This window comes from Balaenoptera physalus, assembly GCF_965194825.1.
Source record: "Balaenoptera physalus genome assembly, chromosome: 10".
Taxonomy (NCBI): Eukaryota; Metazoa; Chordata; class Mammalia; order Artiodactyla; family Balaenopteridae; genus Balaenoptera; species Balaenoptera physalus.
This window is the reverse complement of record NC_138889.1, coordinates 11,165,643-11,192,288: the sequence shown is the minus strand read 5'-3', so window position 1 is coordinate 11,192,288 and position 26,646 is coordinate 11,165,643. Positions and strand designations below refer to the sequence as shown.

At 39.7% G+C, this 26,646-nt stretch overlaps 1 protein-coding gene across 1 annotated transcript in view; it reads left to right on the top strand.

Annotated features, from left to right (window-relative positions):
• CRTAM (cytotoxic and regulatory T cell molecule) overlaps positions 1 to 23,384 on the top strand; it is a 37,115-nt gene extending 13,731 nt beyond the window's left edge. The window contains exons 3-10 of the mRNA XM_082410918.1: positions 1,388 to 1,540; positions 3,302 to 3,442; positions 4,761 to 4,922; positions 9,214 to 9,294; positions 11,288 to 11,371; positions 13,186 to 13,332; positions 14,913 to 14,999; positions 16,818 to 23,384. Coding sequence (XP_082267044.1) covers positions 1,388 to 1,540; positions 3,302 to 3,442; positions 4,761 to 4,922; positions 9,214 to 9,294; positions 11,288 to 11,371; positions 13,186 to 13,332; positions 14,913 to 14,999; positions 16,818 to 16,948 — 986 coding nt within the window. The 3' untranslated portion in view covers positions 16,949 to 23,384. The remainder of the gene's footprint in view (positions 1 to 1,387; positions 1,541 to 3,301; positions 3,443 to 4,760; positions 4,923 to 9,213; positions 9,295 to 11,287; positions 11,372 to 13,185; positions 13,333 to 14,912; positions 15,000 to 16,817) is intronic.
• The last annotated feature ends 3,262 nt before the right edge of the window (positions 23,385 to 26,646 follow it).

Here is a 26,646-nt window from a genome sequence, read left to right as displayed (position 1 = left end):
CCATTTAATACTCCTAACTGTCAAATGTTTGGAAAAGTCTCCAACACAGCAAATTTCATTCTGCTTTATAAAAGCAGAGCCTCTAAAAGAATTTGATGTGCTTTGAAAATGTTATTAAATATTGACAGGTTCAATGTAAAATAACTATATTATTTTAAGCTAAATCAACTAGATTCCGATAGACTAAGTAGATATTAATTGTTAAAAGTTCTGAGAGGAAAATTTACGTAGAGAGAATTCTGTTAAATAATGCTTTCTGTTGCTTTGTTTTGGGTAAACTGGGAGAAGATGGACGTTCTCAAATTTCTGCAACAGGATGCCTTGATCTAGCTTGATGGTTCTCGACCAAGGGTACTTTTTGCCCTCCGGGGGACATTTGGCAATGTCTGGAGATAGCTTAGGTTGTTATAACTGGGGAGAGGCAAGGGGATCCGGACTCTAGTGAGTAGGGATGCCGCTAAACATCTCATAATGCACAGTGTAGTCTCCCCTCCCAACAAAGAATTATGGACTCAAATGTCCGTAGTGCTGAGATTGAGAACACCTGAATTCCACCTCAGGTAACATCAGTGTCCCAGGACACACAACAATTATTCCAGATGAGAAACAACCTTCCTTGGTCAGCCATTCACAATTTAACTATTTTAGGCTTGTTCACATTATAAATCTTAACATTAGAAAAAAAGAATCAAATAAAACCATTCATTTAAGGAGCCTCTGATTTGCTAAGCGACCTTTGACCTGAGATGGAAATCCCAGGTCAAGATAGAATCAAAAGGAACACTTGCTATTGGCTAGAACTTTCTGGAGCTATGGGGGATTTTACGTTGGGGTTTGTTTGTTTGTTTTTGGCCATTCCTTAAACATTTGGAAGGACTAAGTCATCATCTTTGGGAAACTTCAAATAATAATGAACTTTTAAAAATTAAAAATAACAAGCACCTAGCTGGAGCAATGAATATCAGTGCATTTATTTTCCATTCTTCACATACACTGTGACAAGACAATCACAAATGAATCAGATTTCAAAGACGTAAATCCTAATGGGGCATTTTTCATAATGTAAAAAAAAAATTATTTAACATCCTCCTGCAACCTGAACCCTTTGCCAGCATAGGGCTCTTAATTTCCTACAAGCATAAATAAAGCAAATTGCTTATTTCACAGATCCTAGAATCAAAATATTTCATTTCCTAAACTAACTTCGAACTATTCAAGCCCTCCAGCTGGTAACACCAGAATTTGGAAAGCAGCTCAGTTGAAGATGGGACATTTGTTCCTTTAAAGTGTGAAAATCAAAAGCTATTTCTGTGAATAATCAATCCATTGAGAGTCTGCATTCATCTGATATCTCTCCTCATAATAGCTCTTTTCCCCTCTTGTACAGCTTTAAAAAATTCCAAATACCAGCTTCTTCATTACTCCTCCAATCAGCTCACCATCAGGGTGCTGAATGTAACACAGCAAGATGAAGGCGTGTACAAGTGTCTGCATTACGGCACCTCCGTGAGAACAAAGGAAGTGAAAGTGATCGTGTTAGGTAGGTGCCCGAATGCCAGTAAACCCAGCCTGGGAACAATATACTTAGGAATGTTATACACCATTTTAAAACTTAATATTTTAGTTAAAACATGTTGCCTAGAGCAAGGCATTTCCTGGGTACCTTTGCCATCTTTTGTTGAAAGGAAAACAGCATTTTGGGTGGCAAGCCCCAGACTAAAATGTGAATTTGTGAAATTTGTCTTTGGCATCAACTAAATTTTCTCTGCAGGGAACTAAAAGGAAAGAAAACTAGTACTGGATGAGCCGCGACTCTGTGTCAGGCGCTGTGCTAGGCTGCAGAGAATCAAAGATGAATTAGGCACAATCTGCCCACAAGGAGTTTGCACACTAGTTTAGGAAGGCGCAAAACACATACGGACATCAAGCAGAAACTTCTAACAGCACATCCTAAGATGGCATGAATTCAGATGTAACTGCACTGGACAATCAGCTCACATCCTCTACAAAACAAGTTCCTCTCTTCTGTTGCGGGCAGGTGGGTGGGTGTGGGGTTGGGAGGCACGGATAGGCAGGGACAGCTCCCGATCGATCGGTTGGAACTTGCTCAGTTCTGCAGATGGTCAGCTGTGTTCAGTGTAAGTCTTACTATCTTTACCTTTTTGCTTTTCGTGGCAGAACAGATCAATTAAAAACATTGCTTTTTATTGCTCTCTAAATAACATAAATCCACATATCAGACAAAGAATTTCTTAGACTTCTCTTCTTGAATTATTAGAGTGTGGTACATGCCATAAAGTAAAGGCATGCTGACTAAGTCTCTAGGAAGGAGTGGCTCCCTAGGGGTTTTGAGAACCAATGTGACTCAGCTTAGGGACCACCTTCTCCCCACCTTACTGGCCACCCCAAATACCACTCTGGCTCAGACTGACTGTGTGCCCTGCTGAGCTCTCATAACACCCCATGCCTACCGCTATCATTGCACTTAACACTTGGTCTTTCAATTAACAGTTTAGGGGCTGAGTCTATCACCAGACTGTAGCTCCTTGGAGGGCCTTATCTTTTCCTTATTTGCATTGCCAGCATCTAAGGCATCTAGTGCATACTTGGAACTGACCTCATAATGACTCAATGGCAGATGGATGAGTAAATAAACATGAAAGAGTGCAGTTCTGGACCACAGTGTGAGGTAGAATAGGGAAGAGGAAGAAGTAAGCCTAAATGAAAAGGATTTCCAAGACAGAAGTAGAAAGAAAAAGGGCCGGTGGGCCCTTTATAAGAGAAATGCATCTTTGATGTTAGGAGGGGACAGAGGTAAGTTACGTTGAGGTGAGTCCTAGACTCATGAAAGTTTAGACCTGAAACAGCCAACTCATAAACCAGCTCCTTCATGTCACAGACAAGGAAACTGATATACCAAGAAGTTGTGGGATTTACCCAAGTGCTTACAATAGTTGGTGACAGAGACAGGACTAGAATTCAAGCCTCCATTCCTCACTTAGTGTTCTACCAGCCAAATACATTCATATATAACATTTAATAATTACTGTTGTTAACAAAGTCTGCCTGGGAATTTCTAGAGACTAATCACACACTGGGCGACAAACATTCTGATTACAGCCAGAGTAGCTTTAGAAGTACCTAAAAGCCCTTGAACTATATTCTGAGACAGGTCAAGTAAAATAATACGCCTATTATTTAGACCACCCCCTACAAGGATCCCTGCAGATTATTAGGCTCTGTGCTTTGCTGATATATATAGACCAGCTAATTAAGCAAAGAAAAATCAATTTTCTTCTAGCAACTCCTGTCATGCCAACCTTGGAAGTTTCCGTTAGAATGCAAAATGGAGAAGAACATGTCATACTGCAATGCTCCACTGTGAGAAGTAAGCCCCCTCCACGGATAACCTGGCTCTTAGGGGATGACATGGAGCTCCAAGGTAAGTGAAGAAATGGTTCTCTTTCCTCCTTTGTTTTCCTTCCTATTTATATGCCTAAGGAATTTTTCAATGTTCTGGCACCCTCTGGTGGCAGAAGGGGCCAGAAAACACCATTCAGTATTTCATCAGTTGTTTGAAGACAAATTATCCTTACTAACCAATCAATACCATGCCATGGTTACATGGTTACATGTTTTTGTTTAAAACAAGGTAGAAAACTAAAATGGAATATTTATTATGGCTTCATAACATTTCATAAAATAAAAGGTACAATATAGCTATTACCTCTGAGCATAAACTTTGTAGCAGGCATAAAATTAAAAAAACGTTTAACAGGGACTTCCCTGGTGGCGCAGTGGTTAAGAATATCCACCTGCCAAAGCTGGGGACATGGGTTCGAGCCCTGGCCCGGGAAGATCCCACGTGCCACGGAGCAACTAAGCCCATGTGCCACAACCACTGAGCCTGCGCTCTACAGCCCGCGAGCCACAACTGCTGAACCTGCGAGCCACAACTGCTGAACCTGCGAGCCACAACTGCTGAGCCTGCGTGCCACAACTGCTGAAGCCCGCATGCCCTAGAGCCCGTGCTCTGCAACAAGAAAAGCCACCGCAATGAGAAGCCCACGCACCATAACCAAGAGTAGCCCCCGCTCGCCGCAACTAGAGAAAGCCTGCACGCAGCAACGAAGACCCAACGCAGCCAAAAATAAATAAATAAATTTATTTTAAATATATACATTTAACATAATACATGTAATTGGAATATATATGAATTTGCTTATACCATGGAGTACTATGTCATACTGCCCACGACAGACAAAAATATTTTGGTAACAAAGAATCTAAGCTTTGAGCCTTTTGACTGAAGCAGGAAAACCAACTGTGGTGCTTGGGAACTATTTCTAGTTTGTTTACATTTCAACAGACATTCCATCTGATTTTATGTAACCATAGATTCAGTCCAGTGCCAATTCTGGACCTCTCCTTTAATTTGCCTTATTCATTCAACTTGAGTAAGGTCTTGGGCCTTTGTGTTTCACAACATTAGGCTATCTTTCCTGTGTAAACATGATAAGCTTTGGATTTTTTTTTTTCCCAGTCGTGCAGGGTTTATAGAGACTTATCCCCTCTTGTTCATCTGCTTCTCTTTGGGACTAGGGCCAAGCATGTCCCAGGCAGCTGGGGGAAGTTAGAGTGAGGTTAGAAGTCTAACAGGTTTGCCAAGATGTCAAGGCCATTGGTCTCTCAGAGACCCAAACACGTCCAACAGCATTAAACAGCCACAATCTCACACGCCTCTTTAAATTGCTCCACAGGTGAAACCCACCATGAATATGAAACTGATGGGAAGAAGTGTAATAGCACCAGCACACTCAGAGTTCACACATATGGCCAAAACTCAACAGCGAGCTGCATTATCCGACATAAAGGTCTGCAAGGAAGAAAACTGGTAGCACCTTTCCGGTTTGAAGATTTGGGTAAGAACCACCAATGACTGTCTTTAATTATTTTAAATTTACCTTAATATTACACTATCAAACAAAATTAAATGGATTAGGAAGAGTCCTTCAGAGTGAGCTCACGGTCAACAAGGCTTTCTTTAATAGCAAATTCCTTTAATGATTGAAATGTCTCCCGCTAGCCAACAGGGCTGCAACTGTTCCAACACTGAGAGGAACCCCCGTTGTGCAGAAAGCCTAGCGGAGTGCCATATGCAAACAGTGTCATGGTCGCTTTTTGATCATGACAGCTGGCATAACTTGACCTTAAATAGTTTTATTGCAGTCATGTGTTTGGAGAGATCATGTGAAGCATACTACCTCTCTGTACTTAACCCAAAAGGAGACAATATTAACTGAAATAAATCTAAACTTGTCAGTATCATTTTATGTTAATATAACACTCATGTAGTCACATTAAGTCATGATCATGCTTTAGATTTATTTTGTTACAACCGTTTTGGAGATTTTAGTTTACCCATGTTAATATTCTGAGCAGAACACCAAAAAATAAAAATAATGAAAACTAAAAGAAAAAAAAATCAAACATTAAATGTGAAGAGGAGTTGCCTCCATTTTCAGAATCTCTCTTCTCTGATTCCTTCACCAAAAGTTTAAGAAGTAATTTCAAAACTATATAAAACTTTTTGAGCCAAGAAGTATCCTATAAGAAGCAGCATGGGAACTTCCCTGGCGGTCCCGTGGTTAAAACTTCGCCTTCCAATGCAGGGGATACGGGCTTGACCCCTGGTCGGGGAGCTGAAATCCCACATGCCTCGCGGCCAAAAAACCAAAACATAAAACAGAAGCAAATTCAGTAAAGACTTTAAAAATGGTCCACATCAAAAAAATCTTTAAAAAAAGAAAAGAAGCATGAATCACACATCTATCATTAATAAGAGTCTGACCTTCATTACTTTATAAAAGTTCTTCTCAGTGAGAAAAGAGATTCCTGGAGGATAAGAATCCACTCACACTAGTGAAGGAGGAAGCTGTTGGGTGACAGTGCATTTGTTGAAAAAGCTCTTTATCAAATGAACTAACCAATGAGGAGAAGCACTTGTTAACGAGAACCTCTCTGTGGGAAAACTGTCACGCTGCCCTGTGGGCGCTGGCGCTGTGGCCAACAGCTTCCTGCTCACTACCCCGAGCTCGCCGCCGTTCACTTTCTCATCAAACCAAAAGCAGGTCTTGAGGAAGCTGGGTTTACAAGACTCAAGGGCCCACAGACCGGGCTGTACTGTAACCTGACGCAAATACTCCTTCCTCTTTGCTTTTTTTTTTTTTAAAGACTTTTTTTTTTTTTAATGCGGACCATTTTTAGTCTTCATTGAATTTGTTACAATATTGCTTCTGTTTTATGTTTTGGTTTTTTGGCTGTGAGGCATGTGGGATCTTAGCTCCCGGACCAGGGATTGAACCTGCACCCCCTGCATTGGAAGGTGAAGTCTTAACCACTGGACCGCCAGGGAAGTCCCTCCTTCCTCTTTGTCATTCATTCCGGTCCCCAGCCTCCACCCCCGTCGGTGGAAGGGAACACGTGGGGAATGTGGGAGGGTCGCCAAAGAGAAAATGAGGCTTTATTTATCTAAATGCTTCTGAAAGACTTTCGGATTTTAAATAAAAGAACCAACAATATCAAAAATATATATTTTTACTTGTCAGCAATTGTTCAAGCCATCTACAAAAGTTACTGCTGAAGGGGAAATCACAGTTTCTCCTCCTTGATGGCCATAGTTCTATAGGACTAAAAATCATAGCCATAAAATGTTTCTAATAATAATAACAGGCTAAAACTTGACTTTTATTTATGATCTGATTGTCGATTATTTAGCACCACTGCCAGATCCCCAGTAAGTGTTCACAGAACAACACCAGGATCACCTGTTGGTGCTTCCAACTGTCTATGAATTCTTCTCTTTGACTAGCCTCCTACATTGACCAACAGATGCTAGAAATCCGATCAGTAAAAGTTTGCTAGCTGAGGATGCCCAGGAACATATTTACAATAAGGATTCTGACCCTCTCATCTCCACACTCTGCCTGGTAGGAACAATGTTTACTTATTTATTTTTAAGATAATTAACCTACTTCAAATAAAGAGAAATGGCATATTTTTATGGAAAAACACTATATTTTGCAATGCCAAAAAATAGAAAAATGGCATTGTTTTACATTTTAAAAATCTTTTTACTATCTGGTTTAATAGAAATAGGTTCTCATAACTTCTGCATTCAAGCTCTTGCAATATGTTGTTTTGCTTAAACTATATAAAAATATTAAGCCTCACACAAAGTTGGAAAAGGGAAGAGTATTTGAATAGCCTTTTCAGATAATTGTGGATACTCTTCTTCAACACTACACTAAAACTCGACAAGAGGTAGTTTCTTAAAGGTTAGCTGCTCTGTGGACTCCAGAACCACGTCAATGAACTTTTCATACTCCTGTTACATTAAAATCCATCGAACAAATTTGCTCTTTAAATGATCCAGGCACTATTTGGTAACATTATGCCTTGGTCATTTGGAGAATATTGATTCACTGATTGATACAAATCTTTCAAATGTTGGCACATTTCAGTAACAAAACCACATTCATTAATATCATCACTAATCTCATCAGAAGCCTAAATATTTGGAACCTGTCAAGGTCACAGTGGTGGATACAGGTTTTCCAAAACTCTAACTTGAAATGTGGCTAGTGCAACCGAGGAAGTAAATTTTTAATATTACTTGTTATTAATTTAAATTTAAATAATCAGTATAGCTAGTGGATACCATATTGGATAGCAGAGGTCTATAACATTCTAACCAACTAGGGAGATAAATCATCATGTACCAGTATCCACTTAATCAAAATAACATTCAGTCTAAATGAATCTATTTAGCAGTTTTGCTAAATAGAGGATACATCAAAGTAAATACAAACTCCAGTGTGTGTGTATGTGTGTGTGTATATATATATATATATATGTATATATATATGTGTATGCATACACATACACAGACTATTGTACATATATGCACAGCTGTATATATACACTATGGCATAGACACAATATATACAATGTGTATAGTATATATAGTGCATATAATATATATAACCTGTTTTGTACATAACTATATGGTTATCTGAATTCACATAGTATACATTATTCTAAATCTTAGTCATGATTGACAAATTTTATTCTACGCATCCCCAGTAGTTGCCATATTATGCTCGTCTTATAATTTGCTTCCAGCGCTTCTATTTGACTTGCCTTCAAGTTTTCCTTCTTTTCATTGCCAGCAGCTCTACTCTTTCTTCAGTTTTCTCTGGCTTCCTTGTGGCCACAGAGCTTACTTATCATCTATATTACTATTTCTCTAGTGTTTCCTAAGTGGTTCTTCTTTTCTCAGAGCCCTTGGCATGTGATTCAGGCATTTTTATAGTTTTCAAAAAATTTTAATGTTTGATTAAGAAAATAATTTTCAAAACCACAGAAAGTTCTTTGATTAAATAAAAGGGCTGAGAAACACTTGTAGATTCCATAAAGATATTACATATCAGTATAAATATTTGTAAATTCATAGGCACCATTTTTATAAGCTCCGTGGTTACAGGCCTGTTCATTGACTGGTCAAATCTATGCTAAGCTGAACCTCTGGAAACATTCCTAAACATTGTTTTATATCATACAATAGCATTTAGTAAGCACTGTGCTTAATAAATAGCCAGGTGTTGTGCTAAACATGTTATACAAATGAAATCACTTATTCTCACCAAAAAACTCCAAGAGGTAAATGTGTTAGTATCTCCATTTTACAGGTAAGAGAAAACTGAGCATCTGAGAGATTAGGAATCTTGTCCAAACTCACTCAGCAGCAGGCAAGGAGCAGCACTGGAATTCAACCCAGTCTGACTCCAAAGCCACCCAATAAATAAGCAGGTAGACGTGTGATTGGATAGATAGACAGACAGAGGGATTGATAGGTAGACGGATACAGATAAAGGCGGCGAACAGTCTTCGCCCACCACTGCCGAATGCACCACTCCACGGAGGTCCAGCCTGCTGCACTTGTAAGCCAGGCAGCTTAGCAGATGGACAATCAGCGGGACACAGATTCAAACACCAGAGCAAGAGCTGCAGAACACATAATTCTGAGGCTGCTGCAGAGCCTCAGTGCTTACTAAATAGCAGCCAAATACATTCTCCAACCTATTGTACTGAGCACAATGTGGGTAAAATTGCTCTCTGTAGTTGCAGAATTTTGTTTTTCCCCTTTCCTAGTTACTGATCAAGAGACAGCTTCAGCTGCCCTGGAGACAAGCTCTCCATCCTCTCAAGACCCTCAGCAGTCCACTAGTACCGGTAAGTATTGAAAAAAATATTAAAACTTAAAAAAAAAAATCATGCCTCTTTGGGAAGGTCACTTTTCCAATTCTAAGTTTTAAGAACATTTTTTTCTTTTAATTTGTAATAAGACCATATAGGACCCCTTGCAACTGACTCCAGCTTTATGGTGACCTGGGGAAGCACCCTATCAGTTAGTGGGATGGGCTTCAGGGTAACTAACACCTTGTAAGTTCTCGCTCGCTCGCTCTCTCTCTCTCTCTCTCTGTCACACACACACACACACACACACACACACACACACACACACAATTGTGACATTTGAATTCCTCTGTGGTAAAAGGCAATGCTGAATTCATTTATAGGAGACTTGTTTTTCCATCTAGAACAGACCAAACACAAAATAAAGATGTGGTAACAACAAAAGGCAAAAAGCAGAATCTGGAGTTTTGGTGTTGTCACTGAATAACAAAATCACCCTTGAAGGCTCATCGCTTACTTGGTTGTCAAGAACTCAGATAGTTTTTGATGACAGGATTGAACTATAAAGGGAGAAGAATTTAGAAAAACTGGATTATAATACCAGCTTTTTTAGACAGTAAAGCACTAGATGGTTAGCTCTGGGCAATGATCATATATTTAACTTATCTTTGTATTTTACCTAGCATAGTATCTGGCAATAGCAGATACTCACAAAATGCAGTGTGAATGAATGAATGGATGAATGAATGAATGAATGCATGCCGTTGTCATGGTGCTTTGAGCAAGACAAGCCTCATCCAGAAAGGCATAAATTCCTATATGTCCTCTTTCTGTTTCAAATAGTGTCTCTATAAAAATGTCATGTGGTGGGAGAAGTGCTTTCATATCACTATCATGTTCATAGTTCTGAGTATGAGATCACATTTTTAAAATGTTTATCGTGAATAATTCTGAAAAGTAAATGTTTAGGTCCTTTAAACACTGATAAGTACATATGTACCACACATACACACACACTTTTTCTGCAGGGCGATGGAAACGGAAAAGATTATGAAGTGGAGCTGCCACCTCACTTGCTTTAATAATCCAATATTTTAAAACGTGTTTAGAATCTTGTTGTCTTTAAATTGGTTTACACCACTACTGAATAACTCAATTTCCTCCTCTGCTTTTTCATATATAAGATTTAAGAAATATGGCTTCTAAAATTCCTTTCAGCTTTCAATTTCTACAATTTTATTACTGTTAATAATACCCATTTTCAATAGAAGGGGTGGTTTCATTCCCCTTGGGGTCCACATCGTGGCGCTGTGCAATGGGCTAAAAACCAGGAGACGGCAGAGGAAAAAAAAAAAAGAAAAGGAAAGATAAACAAAAAAATCGGAAAAAAAGATCTCATTTTTATAATTTCTCTTACCTAGCAAAAATCATCATAGTACATCCCACTTCTAAGGGGGAAGCAAGCATAGGTTTGAATGACAACTGAGCTGATTTTCAACATAAAAATCATTGCTTTGTGCATTTCGGGCTATGGGTTTTCTATCCATCAGGCTTGGGATGCCATTCTTCAGTGTTCAGTTGCTATCCTGAAGCACCCTAAAACTGTCTCAACTGATAGGCCTGATTCAGGAAGGAAGTATAAAATACTGGTTGAAATTTGGGGTTCTGAGTCTCAGTATTGGCTCTGCCACTTATTTGCTGTAGGACTTTAGACAATTTACTTAACTCCTCAAAACCTGTTTGCTCAGAGCTGTAGTGGGAAGTAATATATACCAAATGGTCAGTTTAAGGCCTGGCACAGAGTAGTGTTCAATAAACATTTACCTTAAAAAAAAGGCAAACTGATCCTGACCATTTGCAACTATTTTTGGAAGAAGTCAGTATGAACTAATGACCTCATTGTTGTTTTTTTAATGAGGATCACTTAATTTGGTTTCCAAAGCTGCTTTGGGATGGCTCTGTGCATATATACACACTACACAGCACATACATGGTCATATGTATATATCATGTCTTACTTTCACCTTAGTTGCAGTGATGGAAGATTCTAGTACATCAGAGATTGACAAGGAAGAGGAAGAACAAACCACTCAAGTCTCTCACTTGGCCACTGGTAAGTGTTCCCATCACTTATTTATTTAGCATAAACACTTGATGTTTTAACCTCTTAATCAATACATCCAATAGCCTTTTTCAGTCCTCATTATTTTTGACCTTTCTATTGGTCAGTCACTCCCTGTCCCTTTACTTAGTTGTCTCCCTGGCTTCCTTGACATACTCTGCCTGGTCCTGTTACTTTTGCTAACCACTCCTTCTCATGTCCGTTAGCTCATGTCCCTTCCTCCTCTGACTTCTTCTATGTAGATTTGATTTTACTTCTCCATCCTTGGTTATTGCCTTAATGCTTAAAGAGTTTTCCCATTCCCAAGATTGTTTCTGTTGCCACCAGGCAGAAGATTTCCATACCTGCATTTCCAGAACATTCTCCAGAGCATTAGTCCCTGTTTCATTCCATTTCCCACGTATCTCTGGCTGAATTTTCTGTCATCTCCTCAAACTCAACATGTCTAAAAACTGAACAGCACTTTTTCCCACAAAATCAGCTTGTCCAAAGCATCACATAGGCCCCAAACCTTGGTGACATTCTTCCCTCTTGTGTGTGTATGTGTTTGTGTGTGTGTGTGTGTGTGGACACACACACACACATAAAATCAATAGGTTCCCAAGGACTTTGGAGTCTTCTCTTTTAGGTATTTTGTCCACTATCACTGCCACCTCCCCGAGGCAGACCCTCATCGTGTCCTGCTGGAAGTATTGTAACTTTAGTTTCTCCCCTTGCTGTGCATTTTCAGCACCTACTATCAAAACATCCCTTTGCACTCTTCACACGTATGTTCAGAAAACTGCCATGGCTCCCGGTCCACAGCACGGAACGTGAGCTGTCAACCCTCCCTAAGGTGCTCTCTACCACCTACCTCTGCAGTCCTGTCTCTAGAAGGTCCTGACCAGAATACACATTTTTCTCTGAAAACTTCATCCCATTTTGATTGCCCTGCCCTTGTTTACCCTCACTGCCCTGATGAAAGGAAAAGTCCACTTCACTCCTCTCCTTACCCCTCCTTCAAGGCCAATATCCTCACTGAACACTTTCCTGACCAACTCAGGCACCACTCCTGCCTCAGAATCCCTGAACACATTATTATATTAACACACGTGGGTCCAGAATTTGGCACAGATATCTTAATTCTCTTTGTTTCTATTAACTTGTTTGTTTGCATATATAGACAACTCTCCCGAAAACATAGGTGTTGTGCCTTATGCAGCTCTAAGCACAATGTTCTACATGTAGCTGACACTCCTCAATGGCTTGTTGGTTGAGATGACAGGGACCGTGAATGACATTTAGCAAAATTAGAGCCCGTAGAATCAGAATTCTAGAAGGATCTTTAAGAGCTCATCTGGTTTATCTCCAGATGCCTTCATGGAGGACCACATTTAACCTAGCCAAGATTAATGAAATTTCATTTTGTTTGCATAGTTTCACAAACTCCTTAACAATCTTTCTTGCTACTTAACTACACTTTGCTAAAAACTCATTCCTTACATCTAATTTGTATCCCCTGACTATAATTTAATATGCTCACATGTTTCCGCTAGAAATGAAAAATAACTAGCTGGATATCTATGTAACTTTAAAACCTTTTTCAAATCATCCCACACAATTGCTTTGTCTGTTTGTATCCCTGTTTGCTTGTTTTCAGAGAATAAATGACATGAATCTCTTTACTTTCAGGGTAAAGCTCTCTGTCGTCTCTTCCTCTCAGCTGTGTATTAGCCTCTACTATATTTTGCAAATATTGTGTATATTCCTCAGTGACAAAAAAAAAAACCCTCGAACTGTCTAAAATCCTTTCATTTTCCTTCTAGAAGCGAATCGCCAGTTTGCGGGACTGACGAGGAAGAAGAGTGGCATCCTGCTGCTGACCCTCGTGTCCTTCCTCATTTTCATTCTCTTCATCATCGTCCAGCTCTTCATCATGAAGCTTCGGAAAGCACACGTCATATGGAAAAAAGGTGAGTGGGCAGAGAACCTGACGGAGGCTACAAGATGCTCAAACAATTGGCCAGCCCAAAGGGAAATTCTGTCAATTAAAGCTTTTCCATTCAATGCTGTACTATCTATTTGATGAGTGTTGTCATTCAAATAAGCAACTGTTTGTTTTGCAGTAAACACAGGATGTGATTCTCCAGGAGCTATAGTTAAAGAGTGCACGACCAAGAGAAACTAGAGTAGCTCCAGGAATTGGCATTAAACTGTGGAGGCTTCTACTCACAAAAAGATACCAAATAGCATATTCATTCATTCATTCATTCATTCATTCATTCAATAAGCATTCATTGAGCACCTGCTGTGTACCAGGCACTCTTCCAGGCACTGGGGACACATCTGCCAACAAGACAGACCGAGTCCCTGCTCTTAGGGAGCTCCTATTCTAGGAATGGTCAATCAAAGGTTGAATATAATAGACTGTTTTGGGTCCCATTCTTACTCTGTAAGAATGCACTCAGCCTCCGTCAACCATACATTAGTAATCTTCCCTAAGCATTCTGATTTAAAAGTTTATTTCATTGGAAACAAAAACAAAATTATTTAGCTAGCATGGAAGATATCTACTAAAATACAGACTCAACACATATCAGAAACAGAAGGGACCTTAGAAGTTACCCAGAATAACCATCTGCTGTACTCATTCCCTAAATGTGTGCCAGGATTAAATCCCCTCTTTAATTCTGAGCGGTTATTTAGACCTGGGCTGTTCAATACTGTAGCCACAATATGGCTAGTCAGCATATGAACTGTGGCTAGTTGCTCTTGAGAGGTGCTGTAAGGATAGAACACACACCCAACTTTGAAGACTCAGTACACACACACACACACACACACACACACACAAGAATACATCTAATAATACTATATTGAATCTACTAGTTAAATAAAACATACTCATTTCACCTGCTTCTTTTTACTTTTTGAGTAGGGCCACTAGAAAATTTTAAATTACACGTGTGACTTGCATTCTGGTGATCTTGGACACTGCTGATTTAGCTACATACGGCTTGAATACCCCCAGTAACAGAGAAATCATGATGTCCCATGGCAAAATACTACATCTTTGAACGGCTATGACCCTCTTAAAAGTACTACTTCTCCTAGTTTAATATCAATGTCTCGAGATATTCAGATGCACTAACATTTTCATCATAAATATACCTAAACACAGGGTCTGGCTTTCCAGCTGTATCTGCACGATAGGCAAATGCCATACTATCGTTTCAAAATCTCCCGTTGACACTTCGCCCCCATACCTCTTTAAGGGCTACTGGAATTGTTTCTTCCCAAAAGACAGTACTGGATTCTAATCTGGGATCATTTGACTTCCGCAGCTCTTATACTGCCTGGCACAGTGCCTGCAGGAATCATAGTAGAGAATAAAAAACGATTTGTTGAACAAATGAGGACATGAGGTATGGGGGAGGGAGTGATAAGCCCACTATGGTATAAAAACAGGTCTGCTCTTACTCAAAACATACATTTCTGAATACAGATGATGCTCTGTGCACCAGAAATCAATAACAGTTTTCTCTTCCTGCAGAAAATGAAATTTCAGAGCACACTCTAGAAAGTTACAGATCGAGGTCAAATAATGAAGAAACATCATCCCAAGAGAAAAACAGCCAAAGTAAGTCAACCATGTGACCTGAGATTTGAAAAATGAGGTTAACTTGTTGCCTTTAATGAGGAGAATAAAAATCAAAGTTTGATTTTTAGCACAAGAAAAAGCAGATCACATAAATCATCTTGTAGAACTTGGGGAAATACATCTTAAAAAACAAAAAGTAGCAGTTAAGTTCGGGTAGCTGGAGGCATGCCCCTTTGGGAAGCCATCCCTGAGTCCTTGCTGTTACACACAGGTAGAACCCCCCTGTGTGCCACAGTATCCTATATACACCTTTACAGTGAAGCTCTTCCCACGCCAGACTGTCATGTGTGGTGTGTTAATTTAGCTACCACAGTACACCTCCAGGTGGTGACCAACTGGATCTACTCTATGTGTACCCCCAGATCCTAGCATGGGGCTTGGCACAGATGGAGTGCTGGATAAATTTGTATTGAATAAATGTATATAAGGCTTAACTAATTCAAGCAGAAATGATCCAGGTCTTTTGGATGACTTCATTGCAATTCTTCAAGCAAAATATGAAAAGAAGAGTCTAAAAGGAGACTCTGTATGTGTGTGTGTGTGTGTGTACTCTTGACAAAGATCCAGTAGAAAGAAGCTAGGAATACAGCAAAGCAAGAATCTTACACCTTCCAACCATTGTTTCCTCCATGAAAATTAACTTATTCTACCCTCCAAAAGTTGCAAGAAGATGCAGTGAGCTTTGCCACTAGTTCCTACTGGTTTTATTGAGGCTTTGTAAGAAGCATTTCTTTTACAACACCTCTGGCTTTGTTTTTGGTTTTGACCTAGCAGGGTGTGAAACGGAAAGAAAGACTAGCTGTAGTAGCAGGAAGAGGGGCACAAGTGAGAGGTCTGTGCGAGACCTGGGTGTGGGAGGGGAGAATGTGTGTGAGCTGCATACAGGCTGTTGTAGTACCACGCGTGTTTCTATAACATCCATCTCCTCCCACGACTGGCAGGGGGAGAATGACGTCAGTATAACGTGTAATTGGGGTTGTTTCCTACACCGATGCTCCCAGGCAAGGGGAACAGAACAGTGGGAGCAGAATTATAACCTTTAGCAGGAAAAGAAAAGCCCTCAGCTCAGCTGCTGAACAAGCAGAAGCCCTTGTAATTCACCTTTAAGAAAGTTTAAAATGAGTATCTATACAGAAGAAATGAACACAACATTGTAAATCAACTATACTTCAATAAAATTTTAAAAACAATTAAAAAAACAAAAGGAGCATCTGCACTCAGGACTGCCTCCCCAGAAAGGTCTGCCCCACCCCCGACTCCCTGGGGGGATGGGTTGCCACAGCAGTGGGAAGTTGCACTTTCTCCTGGGCTCTGACCCCCACTTCCACCCTCCTTCCCTCAGCACCCTCAAATCCAGCATTTCAACTCTATTGTTTTTGCTCACTTAAAAGGTACCTTCTGGAGCTGTTTCCAGGCTCTGTGTACAGAGTTGCATGGGCTTTCAGTGGGTCGCCCCAATCTTCTTTTTCCCATAAGCCCTCTTACTTTCAGTATGAAATTATGCTAAAGGCAATGTATTTTTTTGTCCAGCAATACATACATTATTTGATAGCAGAGATGTCTATATAGTTTATTTCAGGTTTATGAGCATATAGTTTACATAAGAAGACATTTTAAAAATTAGACTATAACAGGGCGTTCAAGACCATGTATACACATCAGTGAATTTCAGGTTCGATTTTTTTTAACACATTAACATTCGGACCTACAAACACCACGTGCAATCCACGTGTTTCATATAAATGGGTGCAATGTTGTTCAAACTAAATGTTCGTGTTCGCCACGTTTTTCTTTCAGCTTCCCGCTCTAAGAGCTGCATGAACTACATCACACAGTTGTACTCAGAGGCAAAAACAAAGACGAAGGAAAAGGCACAACCTTCAAAATTAAAAGGAGATCTCACTCATATACCAGAGAGCATCGTGTAGCGCTCCTTGCAACAGAAAACAGGATTTCAGGGCAGCCTCATCATCACCTCAGTGGAGCAGCCTGTGGGAAGGAGCCATCATGTAATTACCATCACATGAAAAAAAGAAAAAAAGTACTTTGCGTGCAATGCAAGATGGTGTCCTCCAAGTGTAATCTGCCCCGGACTCAGAGCAACAAATGAGGATTAACCCATGGACATAAAGCTTTGTAGTTAAAAAAAAAAGAAAAGAAGAGAAAGAACCTGTGATGCCTGACACTATTTCAGAGCAGGAGGATTCTACTGAACTTTGGGATCAGGGTCAATGTGACCAGCTAACATCTCACCGTAAAGGGAACAGGAGACATTAGATGCTGGGCTCTAGTGGAACTACTTTAAAAAAAATTTTTTTTTGTCTTTCTTTCTGGTTTCCAAATAAAGAACTTCGGATGAAAAGGACCCAAAGAAGGTCTCTAATCCTAGGAGCTTACTTTCAAGATGCACCTTAAGAAGCTGTAACCAGCCCTTTCCCTGTCTGGGAGAAGTCATGCAAAACAATGAGTGAGTCAGATAAGCAGGAAGGTCCCAAGATTGATGCCCCAAGACACAAGTGCTAGTTCAAGGCAGACCCAAAGTTTCCATTTTCTTCTAATTGTCTTGCTAAATCACAAGAGTTGACCTGGTAGACAATGTTTTTACCAGGACACTTCATTACAAAAACACGTACAAAAGAAAATAATGAGTTGAATTTCCCGATTACTGACCTAATAGATGCTTTTTAAAAATTATTTAATAAAGAACAGAATGTGTATTTGTGTTTCTAGTGGTTGTTCCAAGTCATACTTCCTTCCTTCGCTTTCACGTGTGGAAGTGACATGTGACATGTCTTTTTTTCCCCCCTAACATTTATGACATTTCTCATTCTTTGGACCTGAATAAACTAATTCTAAAATAATACCACCTGCCCCCCAACACACTGCTCTACCACACGCATAAAAATTATGAGTTTGTAATTTGTTACAGGGGCCAGATCCAGCCAGGCTGATTTTTTTCTCATGATACCATTTTTTTAACAATCACAAAATTACTGAAAGGCATAAGGATAGAACGAAACACTTTTCCCTCTAAACCACTGTAAGTTGACATGATGTCCTGTCACCCCCCAAATGCTTTAGTGTGTATTTCCTCCAAACAAGGACACCCTCCTGTATAACCACAGCGCAACCCCCAAAATCAGGAAATTAACATTGACGTTTTTGTACTGCAGACCTCAGACTTCACTGATTGTCCCAACCCTCCCAGGGGATCCAGTTCAGAATCACATGTTTCATTTTCATCCCATTCAGTTTGGCACACAGTGCCTTCCCTTTCACGAGCTGGACATTTTTGAAGATTACAGGCGAGTTATCTTGTAGACCGTCCCTCAGTTTGGCTTTGTCTGATGGTTCCTCGTGGTTGGATTCAGGTTATGCAACTTTGACAGGACTCTCACGTCAGGGATGTTTTGTTTGTCACATTGCATTTTATTGATCCCATTACTGATGATATCCACCTTGATCACTTGATGAAGGTGGTGTCTGCCAAACTTCTCCATTGTAAACTTACTCTTTTCTCCTTTCTAAGTTAATATTTTGTGGGGAGATGCTTTAAAACTATGTAAATATCCTGTTCCTCGTCAAACTTTCAAGTTACTCACTTATTGATGGATACCTGTATGGACTTATGGTTTCCTCTGTTATTAAACAGGCTACAATCTGTTACTATCCTACGTTAGTCACTGGGTTATACTCTGTTACTGTCAAATTAATCAGCTGCTAATTTGATGATCAAATGTGGAAACAGGCTTTTGTGTCCTTCTTGTCCTCAAGCTTCGAGAACTTGCTTGCTTTCTGGTACAAAATATTCTAGGCTCATCTAAAACTTTTTCTGCCCCAGCCTTGTAATCAGCCATTTCTCTAAGGATCCCTGGTTCCTTTTAGTGGAAAATGGTATTTAGAAGCCAAAATCCAGGGAACAGGTGTACTCATTGCTTTGGGGGCATCATTGTTTTCAAGTTATCTCAGTAGACAGAGCCAGGGAATGTATGAGAATGCAGACATACAGTGTATATATATATATATATATATATATATATATATGTCCATGTATGGATATAGTTAAATTTATCTATTGAAAACCATGTGTTTATTCTAGTTTTCCCCCTTTCTGTACTTGTAACTACCTTTTCTGAGAAATCCAGCTTTCATTATCCTTAACATATTCACTGATTTGCTCAATCCCCTGTATGTGAGCATCTCCCATCTCTGCTACTATCCTGTTCTCCTTGAGGATGTCCTTCTCTTCATGCTCGAGTTCTGACTCCCCACTCTGTGCCCCCCACCTCTCCTTGTGGATGCTCTCCTCACCAAGCATGGGCTCTGACCCCCCCACTGTCTGGAAGCCCTGGCCACACATTTAGTGCTGGATGGTAACCCTCCTCACCCACTCAGGCTCGGACCCTTCATGCTGGGCAGCCCTTCTAGGGGCACTGCCACCTCACAGGGCTGGGGCTCAGACACCCCTCTCCGGGCTTCCACAGCTTCTCCACCAGCTCCCCCTGTGGATGCCTACTTTGCTAGACCCCGCCTAATGACTTCAGGACTGAATTGTTCTGGAAGAGAAGGGAAGTGGTGGAGTTAGAAGAAGGGAAATGAGCCAGATGTCCTGATTTCTAAGAGAGTTTTAATGTACAAAGACATCAAGATGAGGCATGTCATTTATAGTTTTGTAGCGGCTCAGACAAATCATTCACCAAGCTATTAAACTGAAAACAACCCGGAAGGAAAAACGCTTTCTCTTCAGAGATGGTGCTTGTCGTGGCTGATCAAACCACACTGCTGTATTGTGCTTCTCTGAGTCTATGTTTGCAGGTTAATCCTCCCCAAGGATGTTCACTGGGACTGTTTCCATTGTTCCAGGCCCTTGTACTCAAGAGGCCAAAGGAATATGCCAGCATTATAGTATTGATACCATGTGAAGCAGAGGTAAGCAAACTTAGCTGATTGTCAGATTTACCTGAGAGGATTTCAAAAACAGGGATTCCCAGGTTTGTCCTGAAAGATTGGTCTCAGCAGACCTAAAGGCAGAGCTTTGGAATCTGCTTTTTTTTTTTAAAGCTCCCTAGGTGATTCCAACAGGTTTGGGTGCCCTGACGTAGCACAAATCAAAATTTTTCAAAACATAGCTGAAGTTGAAATATTATCATTAAAGCTGAATTAGAAATAATATCTAGAAATATTATATTTTCCTGGAGGTAGAAGGACCTTATGAGTCATCTAGTCCTACCTGATGTAGAACTACACCCCAATCCACAGGCCAAACGCATTCTGTGGACAAAAAATAGTCAACGTTCATGGTGCCCAGCCTATGGTAGTTTCTCAGTGTATATTTGGCCAATAGCAGAGGGAAGACAGGTAAAAGAAAAATGACATTTGAAAGGACCTATTATGAGCCACTTTATGTAGGTAATCTAATTTAATCATCGTAACATTCTTGCAAGGTAGGTATTATAATGCACATCTGACACGAAAGAGCTGCTCTAAACTCTACAAAATGGCTTAGGAGACTACCGAGAGCATTTAACCAGGTAAGGAGAGAGCCCAGATGCTGATCTGGGTCTGTCTGGCTTCAATGCTATGCCCCTCCAGCTGTTATCCTAGGGTGACTCCAGGGGGACATTTAGGAAAAAATGAGATATTGGGTAGCTGTGCTCATTATCTTTCAATTGCCCCTCATCACTCTCCCCCCTTTTCTACCTGCCAGGTGCCCTGGAACACTGTCACTTCGGAAACATCAGCAGGCTGCCTTGCCCTCTCTCTGGCTTCCAGCTGGGGAATGTGGATTCCCAGCAGGCGAGCAGAGGATGTGTGTGCAAGATTGCTAGGAACTGACTGGGTCCCTTGACTAGAGGTCACATCTCTCATCAGGCAATTCTCTCTGTCTCTAGTTCAGGAATCTACTTGCTTCCCTCACTTCATCAAGCCTAGAGGGATCCTGCACTGTCTTCTGTGGTTCCCCCAAAGCTTTGGAAGGAGTTCACTTATTAAATCTCCTCAAATTGCCCAATGTGAATGTATCACCTGTTTCCTGCAGAAACCCTAACCAATACAGTAGCTATATGTATAGATTTCTTGCATCTCAACAAATCTGTATCTAGTTTTATAGATAACGATAGAACATGGTCATTAGAAGGGATCTTTGAGTTCATCTCAAGCATTTCCTAAAATTTTGAGGAACACTGGTGACCTAGAAATGTTAATGGATTCTCCGTGAAAAAAAAAAAAAAAGTTTTCTGGGGTCAAATAAGTTTGGAAAAGGTTGAACATTATATCTCCCTCATAGAGATGATGCACATTAGCACAGTAAAGGCTCTGAAAAGTCTTCTTATAAAGGAATCTGTTTGGTTTTGTTTAACCCAGCGAAGATCAAACTCACTTAACCACATAAAGCAATTTGTGATGGTTGCCCACCCAATGACCATCGGCCAATGGCTTCCTCCTTTCTAGTAGATCTGTGATTTTGTTCTAGTATCCACCCCCAACTGTGTAGTCCTGTGCTTCAGGGAAGGCAGGCCTCCCCCCAAGCCATAAAGAAGAATCATGATTGGTTTGAATCAGCCATGGTTCTACTCCCCTTGCCAGTGGTCAGTTTCAGCTCAGGCACATAAAATAATGCTGGCCATTGAGATAAAGAAGATGTGGTATATATATACAGTGGAATACTATTCAGCCATAAAAAATGAAATAATGCCATTTGCAGCTACATGGATGGACCTAGAGATTATCATACTAAGTGAAACAAGTCAGAAAGAGAAAGACAAATACCAGATGATATCACTTATATGTAGAATCTAAAATATGATACAAATGAACTTATCTACAAAACAGAAACAGACTCACAGACATAGAGAACAGACTTGTGGTTACTAAGGGGGAGGGGAGTGGGAGAGGGATGGATTGGGAGTTTGGGATTAGCAGATGCAAACTATTATATACAAAATGTATAAACAACAAGGTCCTATTGTATAGCACTGGGAACTATACTCAATATCCTGTGATAAACCATAATGGAAAAGAATATGAAAAAGAATGCATATATATATATATGTATAACTGATTCAATTTGCTGTACAGCAGAAATTAACACAACATTGTACATCAACTATACTTGAAAAAAATAAATTAAAAAAATAATGCTGGCCATTGAGACAGGAGGGGAAGTTCCTACAGGGCTTCTGGGAAAGATTTCTCTTAATGATAAAAAGAGACACTCAGAATGAAAACATCTTGCTTCCCCTATAACATTGCCATAACTAGAAGTGATGCTTAGAACTGCCACAGCTATTTTCTCCCCATCAAGGAATCGTAGCTAATGTGGCGAGGATGCAATAGAAAAGAGACAGAGTACAACTAATCCTTGATGATTTTGTTAAGCTGCTGAGTATTTCAGAACTCCTTGTTAAGTGAGGTAAAGATCCCTATGTTGTTATGTAAGCTGGGTGAACTGGGTTTTAAATTATTTCCAGCTTCTAAATGGAGCACCTTTTAAACTACAAAACAGTTGTTTTATGGAATATTATTGTTCCAACAAACACAATTTGGGAAACACTGATTTTGAGCAATTCTTTTGTATTTTAGAAAGGGAAAGGAGGCCCAGAGAGGTTTTGTCAGCTATCAAAGTCCACACAACTGATTAGTGAGACAGGATTAGAACCTTGAGCTCCTGCCTCCTAAAGAGACCAAAGCAGGATCTTGTCTCATTCCTTACATATAACTTAAGAGAACGTTTCATGCTTACTTCTTTCTGCTCATTGGAAGATGGAGTTAAAGAATAACCAAGAAATCTCTATTTAATGATCCTTCTTAGTTTTACCTTTTGGAGATGAAGTCAGAAAGATGCTTATTTTACTTCCTCTCAAATGACTCAAGAAAAACCAAACCAAAATTCTCTGGCTCCAAGCATCTCTCATTAGGTAAAAAGAACAGAGAGAAAAATCATACTACCCAACAGACTAAGCACACATCAAGTAGGGAGTCTCCCCACAGAGGAAGAGGATGGTTTGAACTGCTGATCACTCACGAGGTCACTAATTTAACCCAACAGCATAATCTCCTGTTACTTCCCCTGGCTGAAGTCATGGTAATTTGCTATATTTATAATGGGGTTTTGATCTAGATGAAATGCAGTTCTATTTTTACAGTGTTACACCTTCTAAGAGAGAAGCGCTTTTCCTTCCTGTAATGCATTCATGAGCAAATTTGTCATCATAGATCACTGCTCTAGACCTGTTCAAGTATGCTAATTTTTCCCTACCTTTTCTGCTCTACATCTTATTTTCAGACAGAAACAAACCAAAACTAAGGCAACAACAACTTCTTATCTTCTCCCCAAATGCCTCACAGTTTATTTTTTAAAAAGCTATCTTGCCTAATGGTAGAGAGACTAAACTTTGTGAGAGCACCTTGTAGTGACATTTATCATAAAAAATAATTCTGCCAGGTCTTTTGCAATCCCCTGAAACAATGGGTCACAATTTTTAATTAAGACAGGATGCCTCTTTTGAACCAGGCCCTAATTTGTGAAATAAAAATTGTGTCCCATTAGAAAAATACTAAAATCTGTGATTTCCAAAGTGGTTTGAGGGAGACTAAGTCTCAGATGTCCAGATGAAATTTTCAAATTAAGTTACCCCCTTTGCTATAGACAATAACTAAATATTACTCTTTATTATTATTATTATTTTGGCTGCGCTGCAGCTTGTGAGATCTTAATTCCCTGACCAGGGATCGAACCCAGGCCCTCGGCATTGAGACTGGACCGCCAGGGAATTCCCTAAATATTACTCTTTAAAACAGGGGATGCTCTCTTTCTTTTGCTTTTCCCTAATTCCTTATTCCTAAACTGTGTTTAGTTGGTTTTGGTCATAGAATAACTTCCTGTACCTTCAAGTTCCTCATTTGTAAAATGGGATAACAATTCCCACCACACAGAATTAGTGTGAGGACTAAATGAGATAAGAGAATACAGGCAAAGTGTCTAGTCCAGCATTAAGACATGTGATAAGTACATAACAAATGTTTGTGTTTTTCTCCTCCACCTTAGATTCATTGTTTTCTCCCTGTACTAGTTTTAGACAATGGCATAGGGACCCCTGAGTCTGGGTCTACTTACTGAGAACATCCTGATAACTGGATAAACAGAATTTTAACTTTAAAGCTAATAGGGCAGAAAGGGGCTGCTACTGAAGAACAACTCACAGAAAGACCCAGTCAGACTGAAGACTTGTAATGAACTCTATCACCTCATTTCAAAATAAAATCAGCAGCAATTAGAAGCATATGTTTTAATACTGATGTAATAAAATAAAAATTTTATATGTGATAAAGATGGTATCTCAAATCAGTTGGAAAAGGTCAACATTTTACTAATTGGGCAGCCGTATCGAAAAAGGCAAAACTTGATAAACACATCATAAACCAAAAGTGAAATTCAAATAGATGCAAGGTTTAAATATACAAATGAAACCATAGAAATACCAGGGGAAAAAATCGGTTAATTGTTCTATAACTTGGGAGTGGGATAAACTTCCCTTATCGTGACTCAAAATTCAAAAATAAGAGGGAGGAAGATTGATAAATTTGACTACATAAAAATAAATGCCTCTTGTGGCAAAAAAGTAAATAAATAACAAATGACAAGCTGGGAAAAAAATATTTGCAACTAAGATCACAAACGGTAAAATCCCTAAATATAAAGAGCTTCTAAAAACTATGAAGAAAAAAAATCAATACTATGCCATCAAAAAGGAACAAGGAAAAAAAAGTCAAATTTTTCTTAAACACATAAGAAATACGTAACAAGGAAATGCAAAATTAAAACTACTCTAAACTTCTATTTCTTATCTATCATATTGGCAAAAATCCAAGCACTTCACAATACACTTTGTTGGCTAGGTTGTAGGGAAACAAGCACTCTCCTATGTTGCTGGTGGGAATGTAAAATAATAGAGCCTCTATGAAGGGGAATTTGTCAACATCTAACAAAATTACATTGGTACGTACCTTTTAAGCAGCGATCCCACTTTTAGGAATCTAACCCAAAGGTAAATGGAAAAATTATAATTTGACATTATGAACAGTTTTTTACTCACAATACTTCTGACAACAAATGTGTGGAGTTTTTTCCCCACACCAACCAATTCTCCAACTCTCTAGACACCAACTGGGTGTCCTGGAATGCAATTCACTTCCGACACTAACTACTTGGTCTTAGCATAGATTCCACAGGTTAAGGGCTCAGTCCCACAAGACTGCCCCCACTTCAGATGCCAGTCACAGGTAGTAGGTTCCTAGGTTACCCACAACTTGTGTCTGATTTAACTGCAAATTGGAGGTTCCCATGACCCCCTCCTCAGGTTCAATTAATTTGCTAGAGTGGCTCAAAGAACTCAGGGCAACACTTTACTATTACTGGTTTATTATAAAGGATGTTATAAATGATGCAAAGGAACAGCCAGATAGAGAGGCACATAGGACAAGGTCTGGAAGAGTCTCAAGCACAGAAGCTTCAGTCCCCATGCAGTTGGGCTGTGCCACCCTCCTGGCACATGGCTGTGTTCACCAACTGGGAAGCTCCGTGAACACCATCATTTAGGGGATTTTACGGAAGTTCCATTATGGAGGCATGATTGATTAAATCATTGAGTGTTGGTGATTAGCTCAATACCCAGCTCCTCTACCCTCTCCTGAGGCTGGGGGTTGGGCTGAAAGTGCCAACCCTCTGATCACAGGGATGGTGCCTCTGGTAACCAGCCCTCATATCCCGAAGCTGTCTAAGGACCCAACCAAGAGTCACCTCATTAGCATAAACTCAAGGATGATTGAAAGAGGCTTATAATGAACAATAGAAGAGGCTTCCGACTCCTGTCACTCAAGAAACTATAAAAGGGTTTTATAAGCTCTTGTGTCAGGAACCCAGGACAAAAACCAAATATTATAATAAATGCTGCTCCTATCACCCTTATTACTTAGGAAATTACAAGGGTTTTAGGAGTTCTGTGCCAGGAACCAGAATGAAGACCATACATATACATATTTCTTATCACAACGTCACAGCTATTCATTGCAGCACATCTATAACAATTCAAGTATCTATCAGTAAGGGGCTGGTTGGGCACACGGTGGGGTATTATACAACCATGAAAAGGAACGATGAGAAAGCTCATTACGTATGTCTATAGGGTGATCTCCAGGTTATGTTAGTGAGTGGAAAGAAAAAAAAGCAAAGAAGAGAGTACATAGATTCCTTTAATCTGAGAAAAGGGGTGGGTTACAAATAAATAAATAAATATGATCTTTTTTTTTTAAAGGAAGGCTAAGCTAAAACTAATAAAAATCATTGCTTATATGAGCTGAGAGGGAACTGAGTGGAGGGGATGCAGTTAGAAGTTAGACTTCTCGAAGTGTACCTGACTTTATAGTTTTGACTTTGGAACTATGTAAATGATTTACATAATCACTTAAAAATTAAATCAAAAGTAAAAATTAATTTCTTTTTTAAAAAATGCCACACAGAGAAGAATTAGTTCAGCTTACCTTAAAATATACATTTGACTGTGTACACCAACAGGATATATCCTAACGACAAAAAGAACTGCAAACAAATCTTAAACTGGTTTCCGTA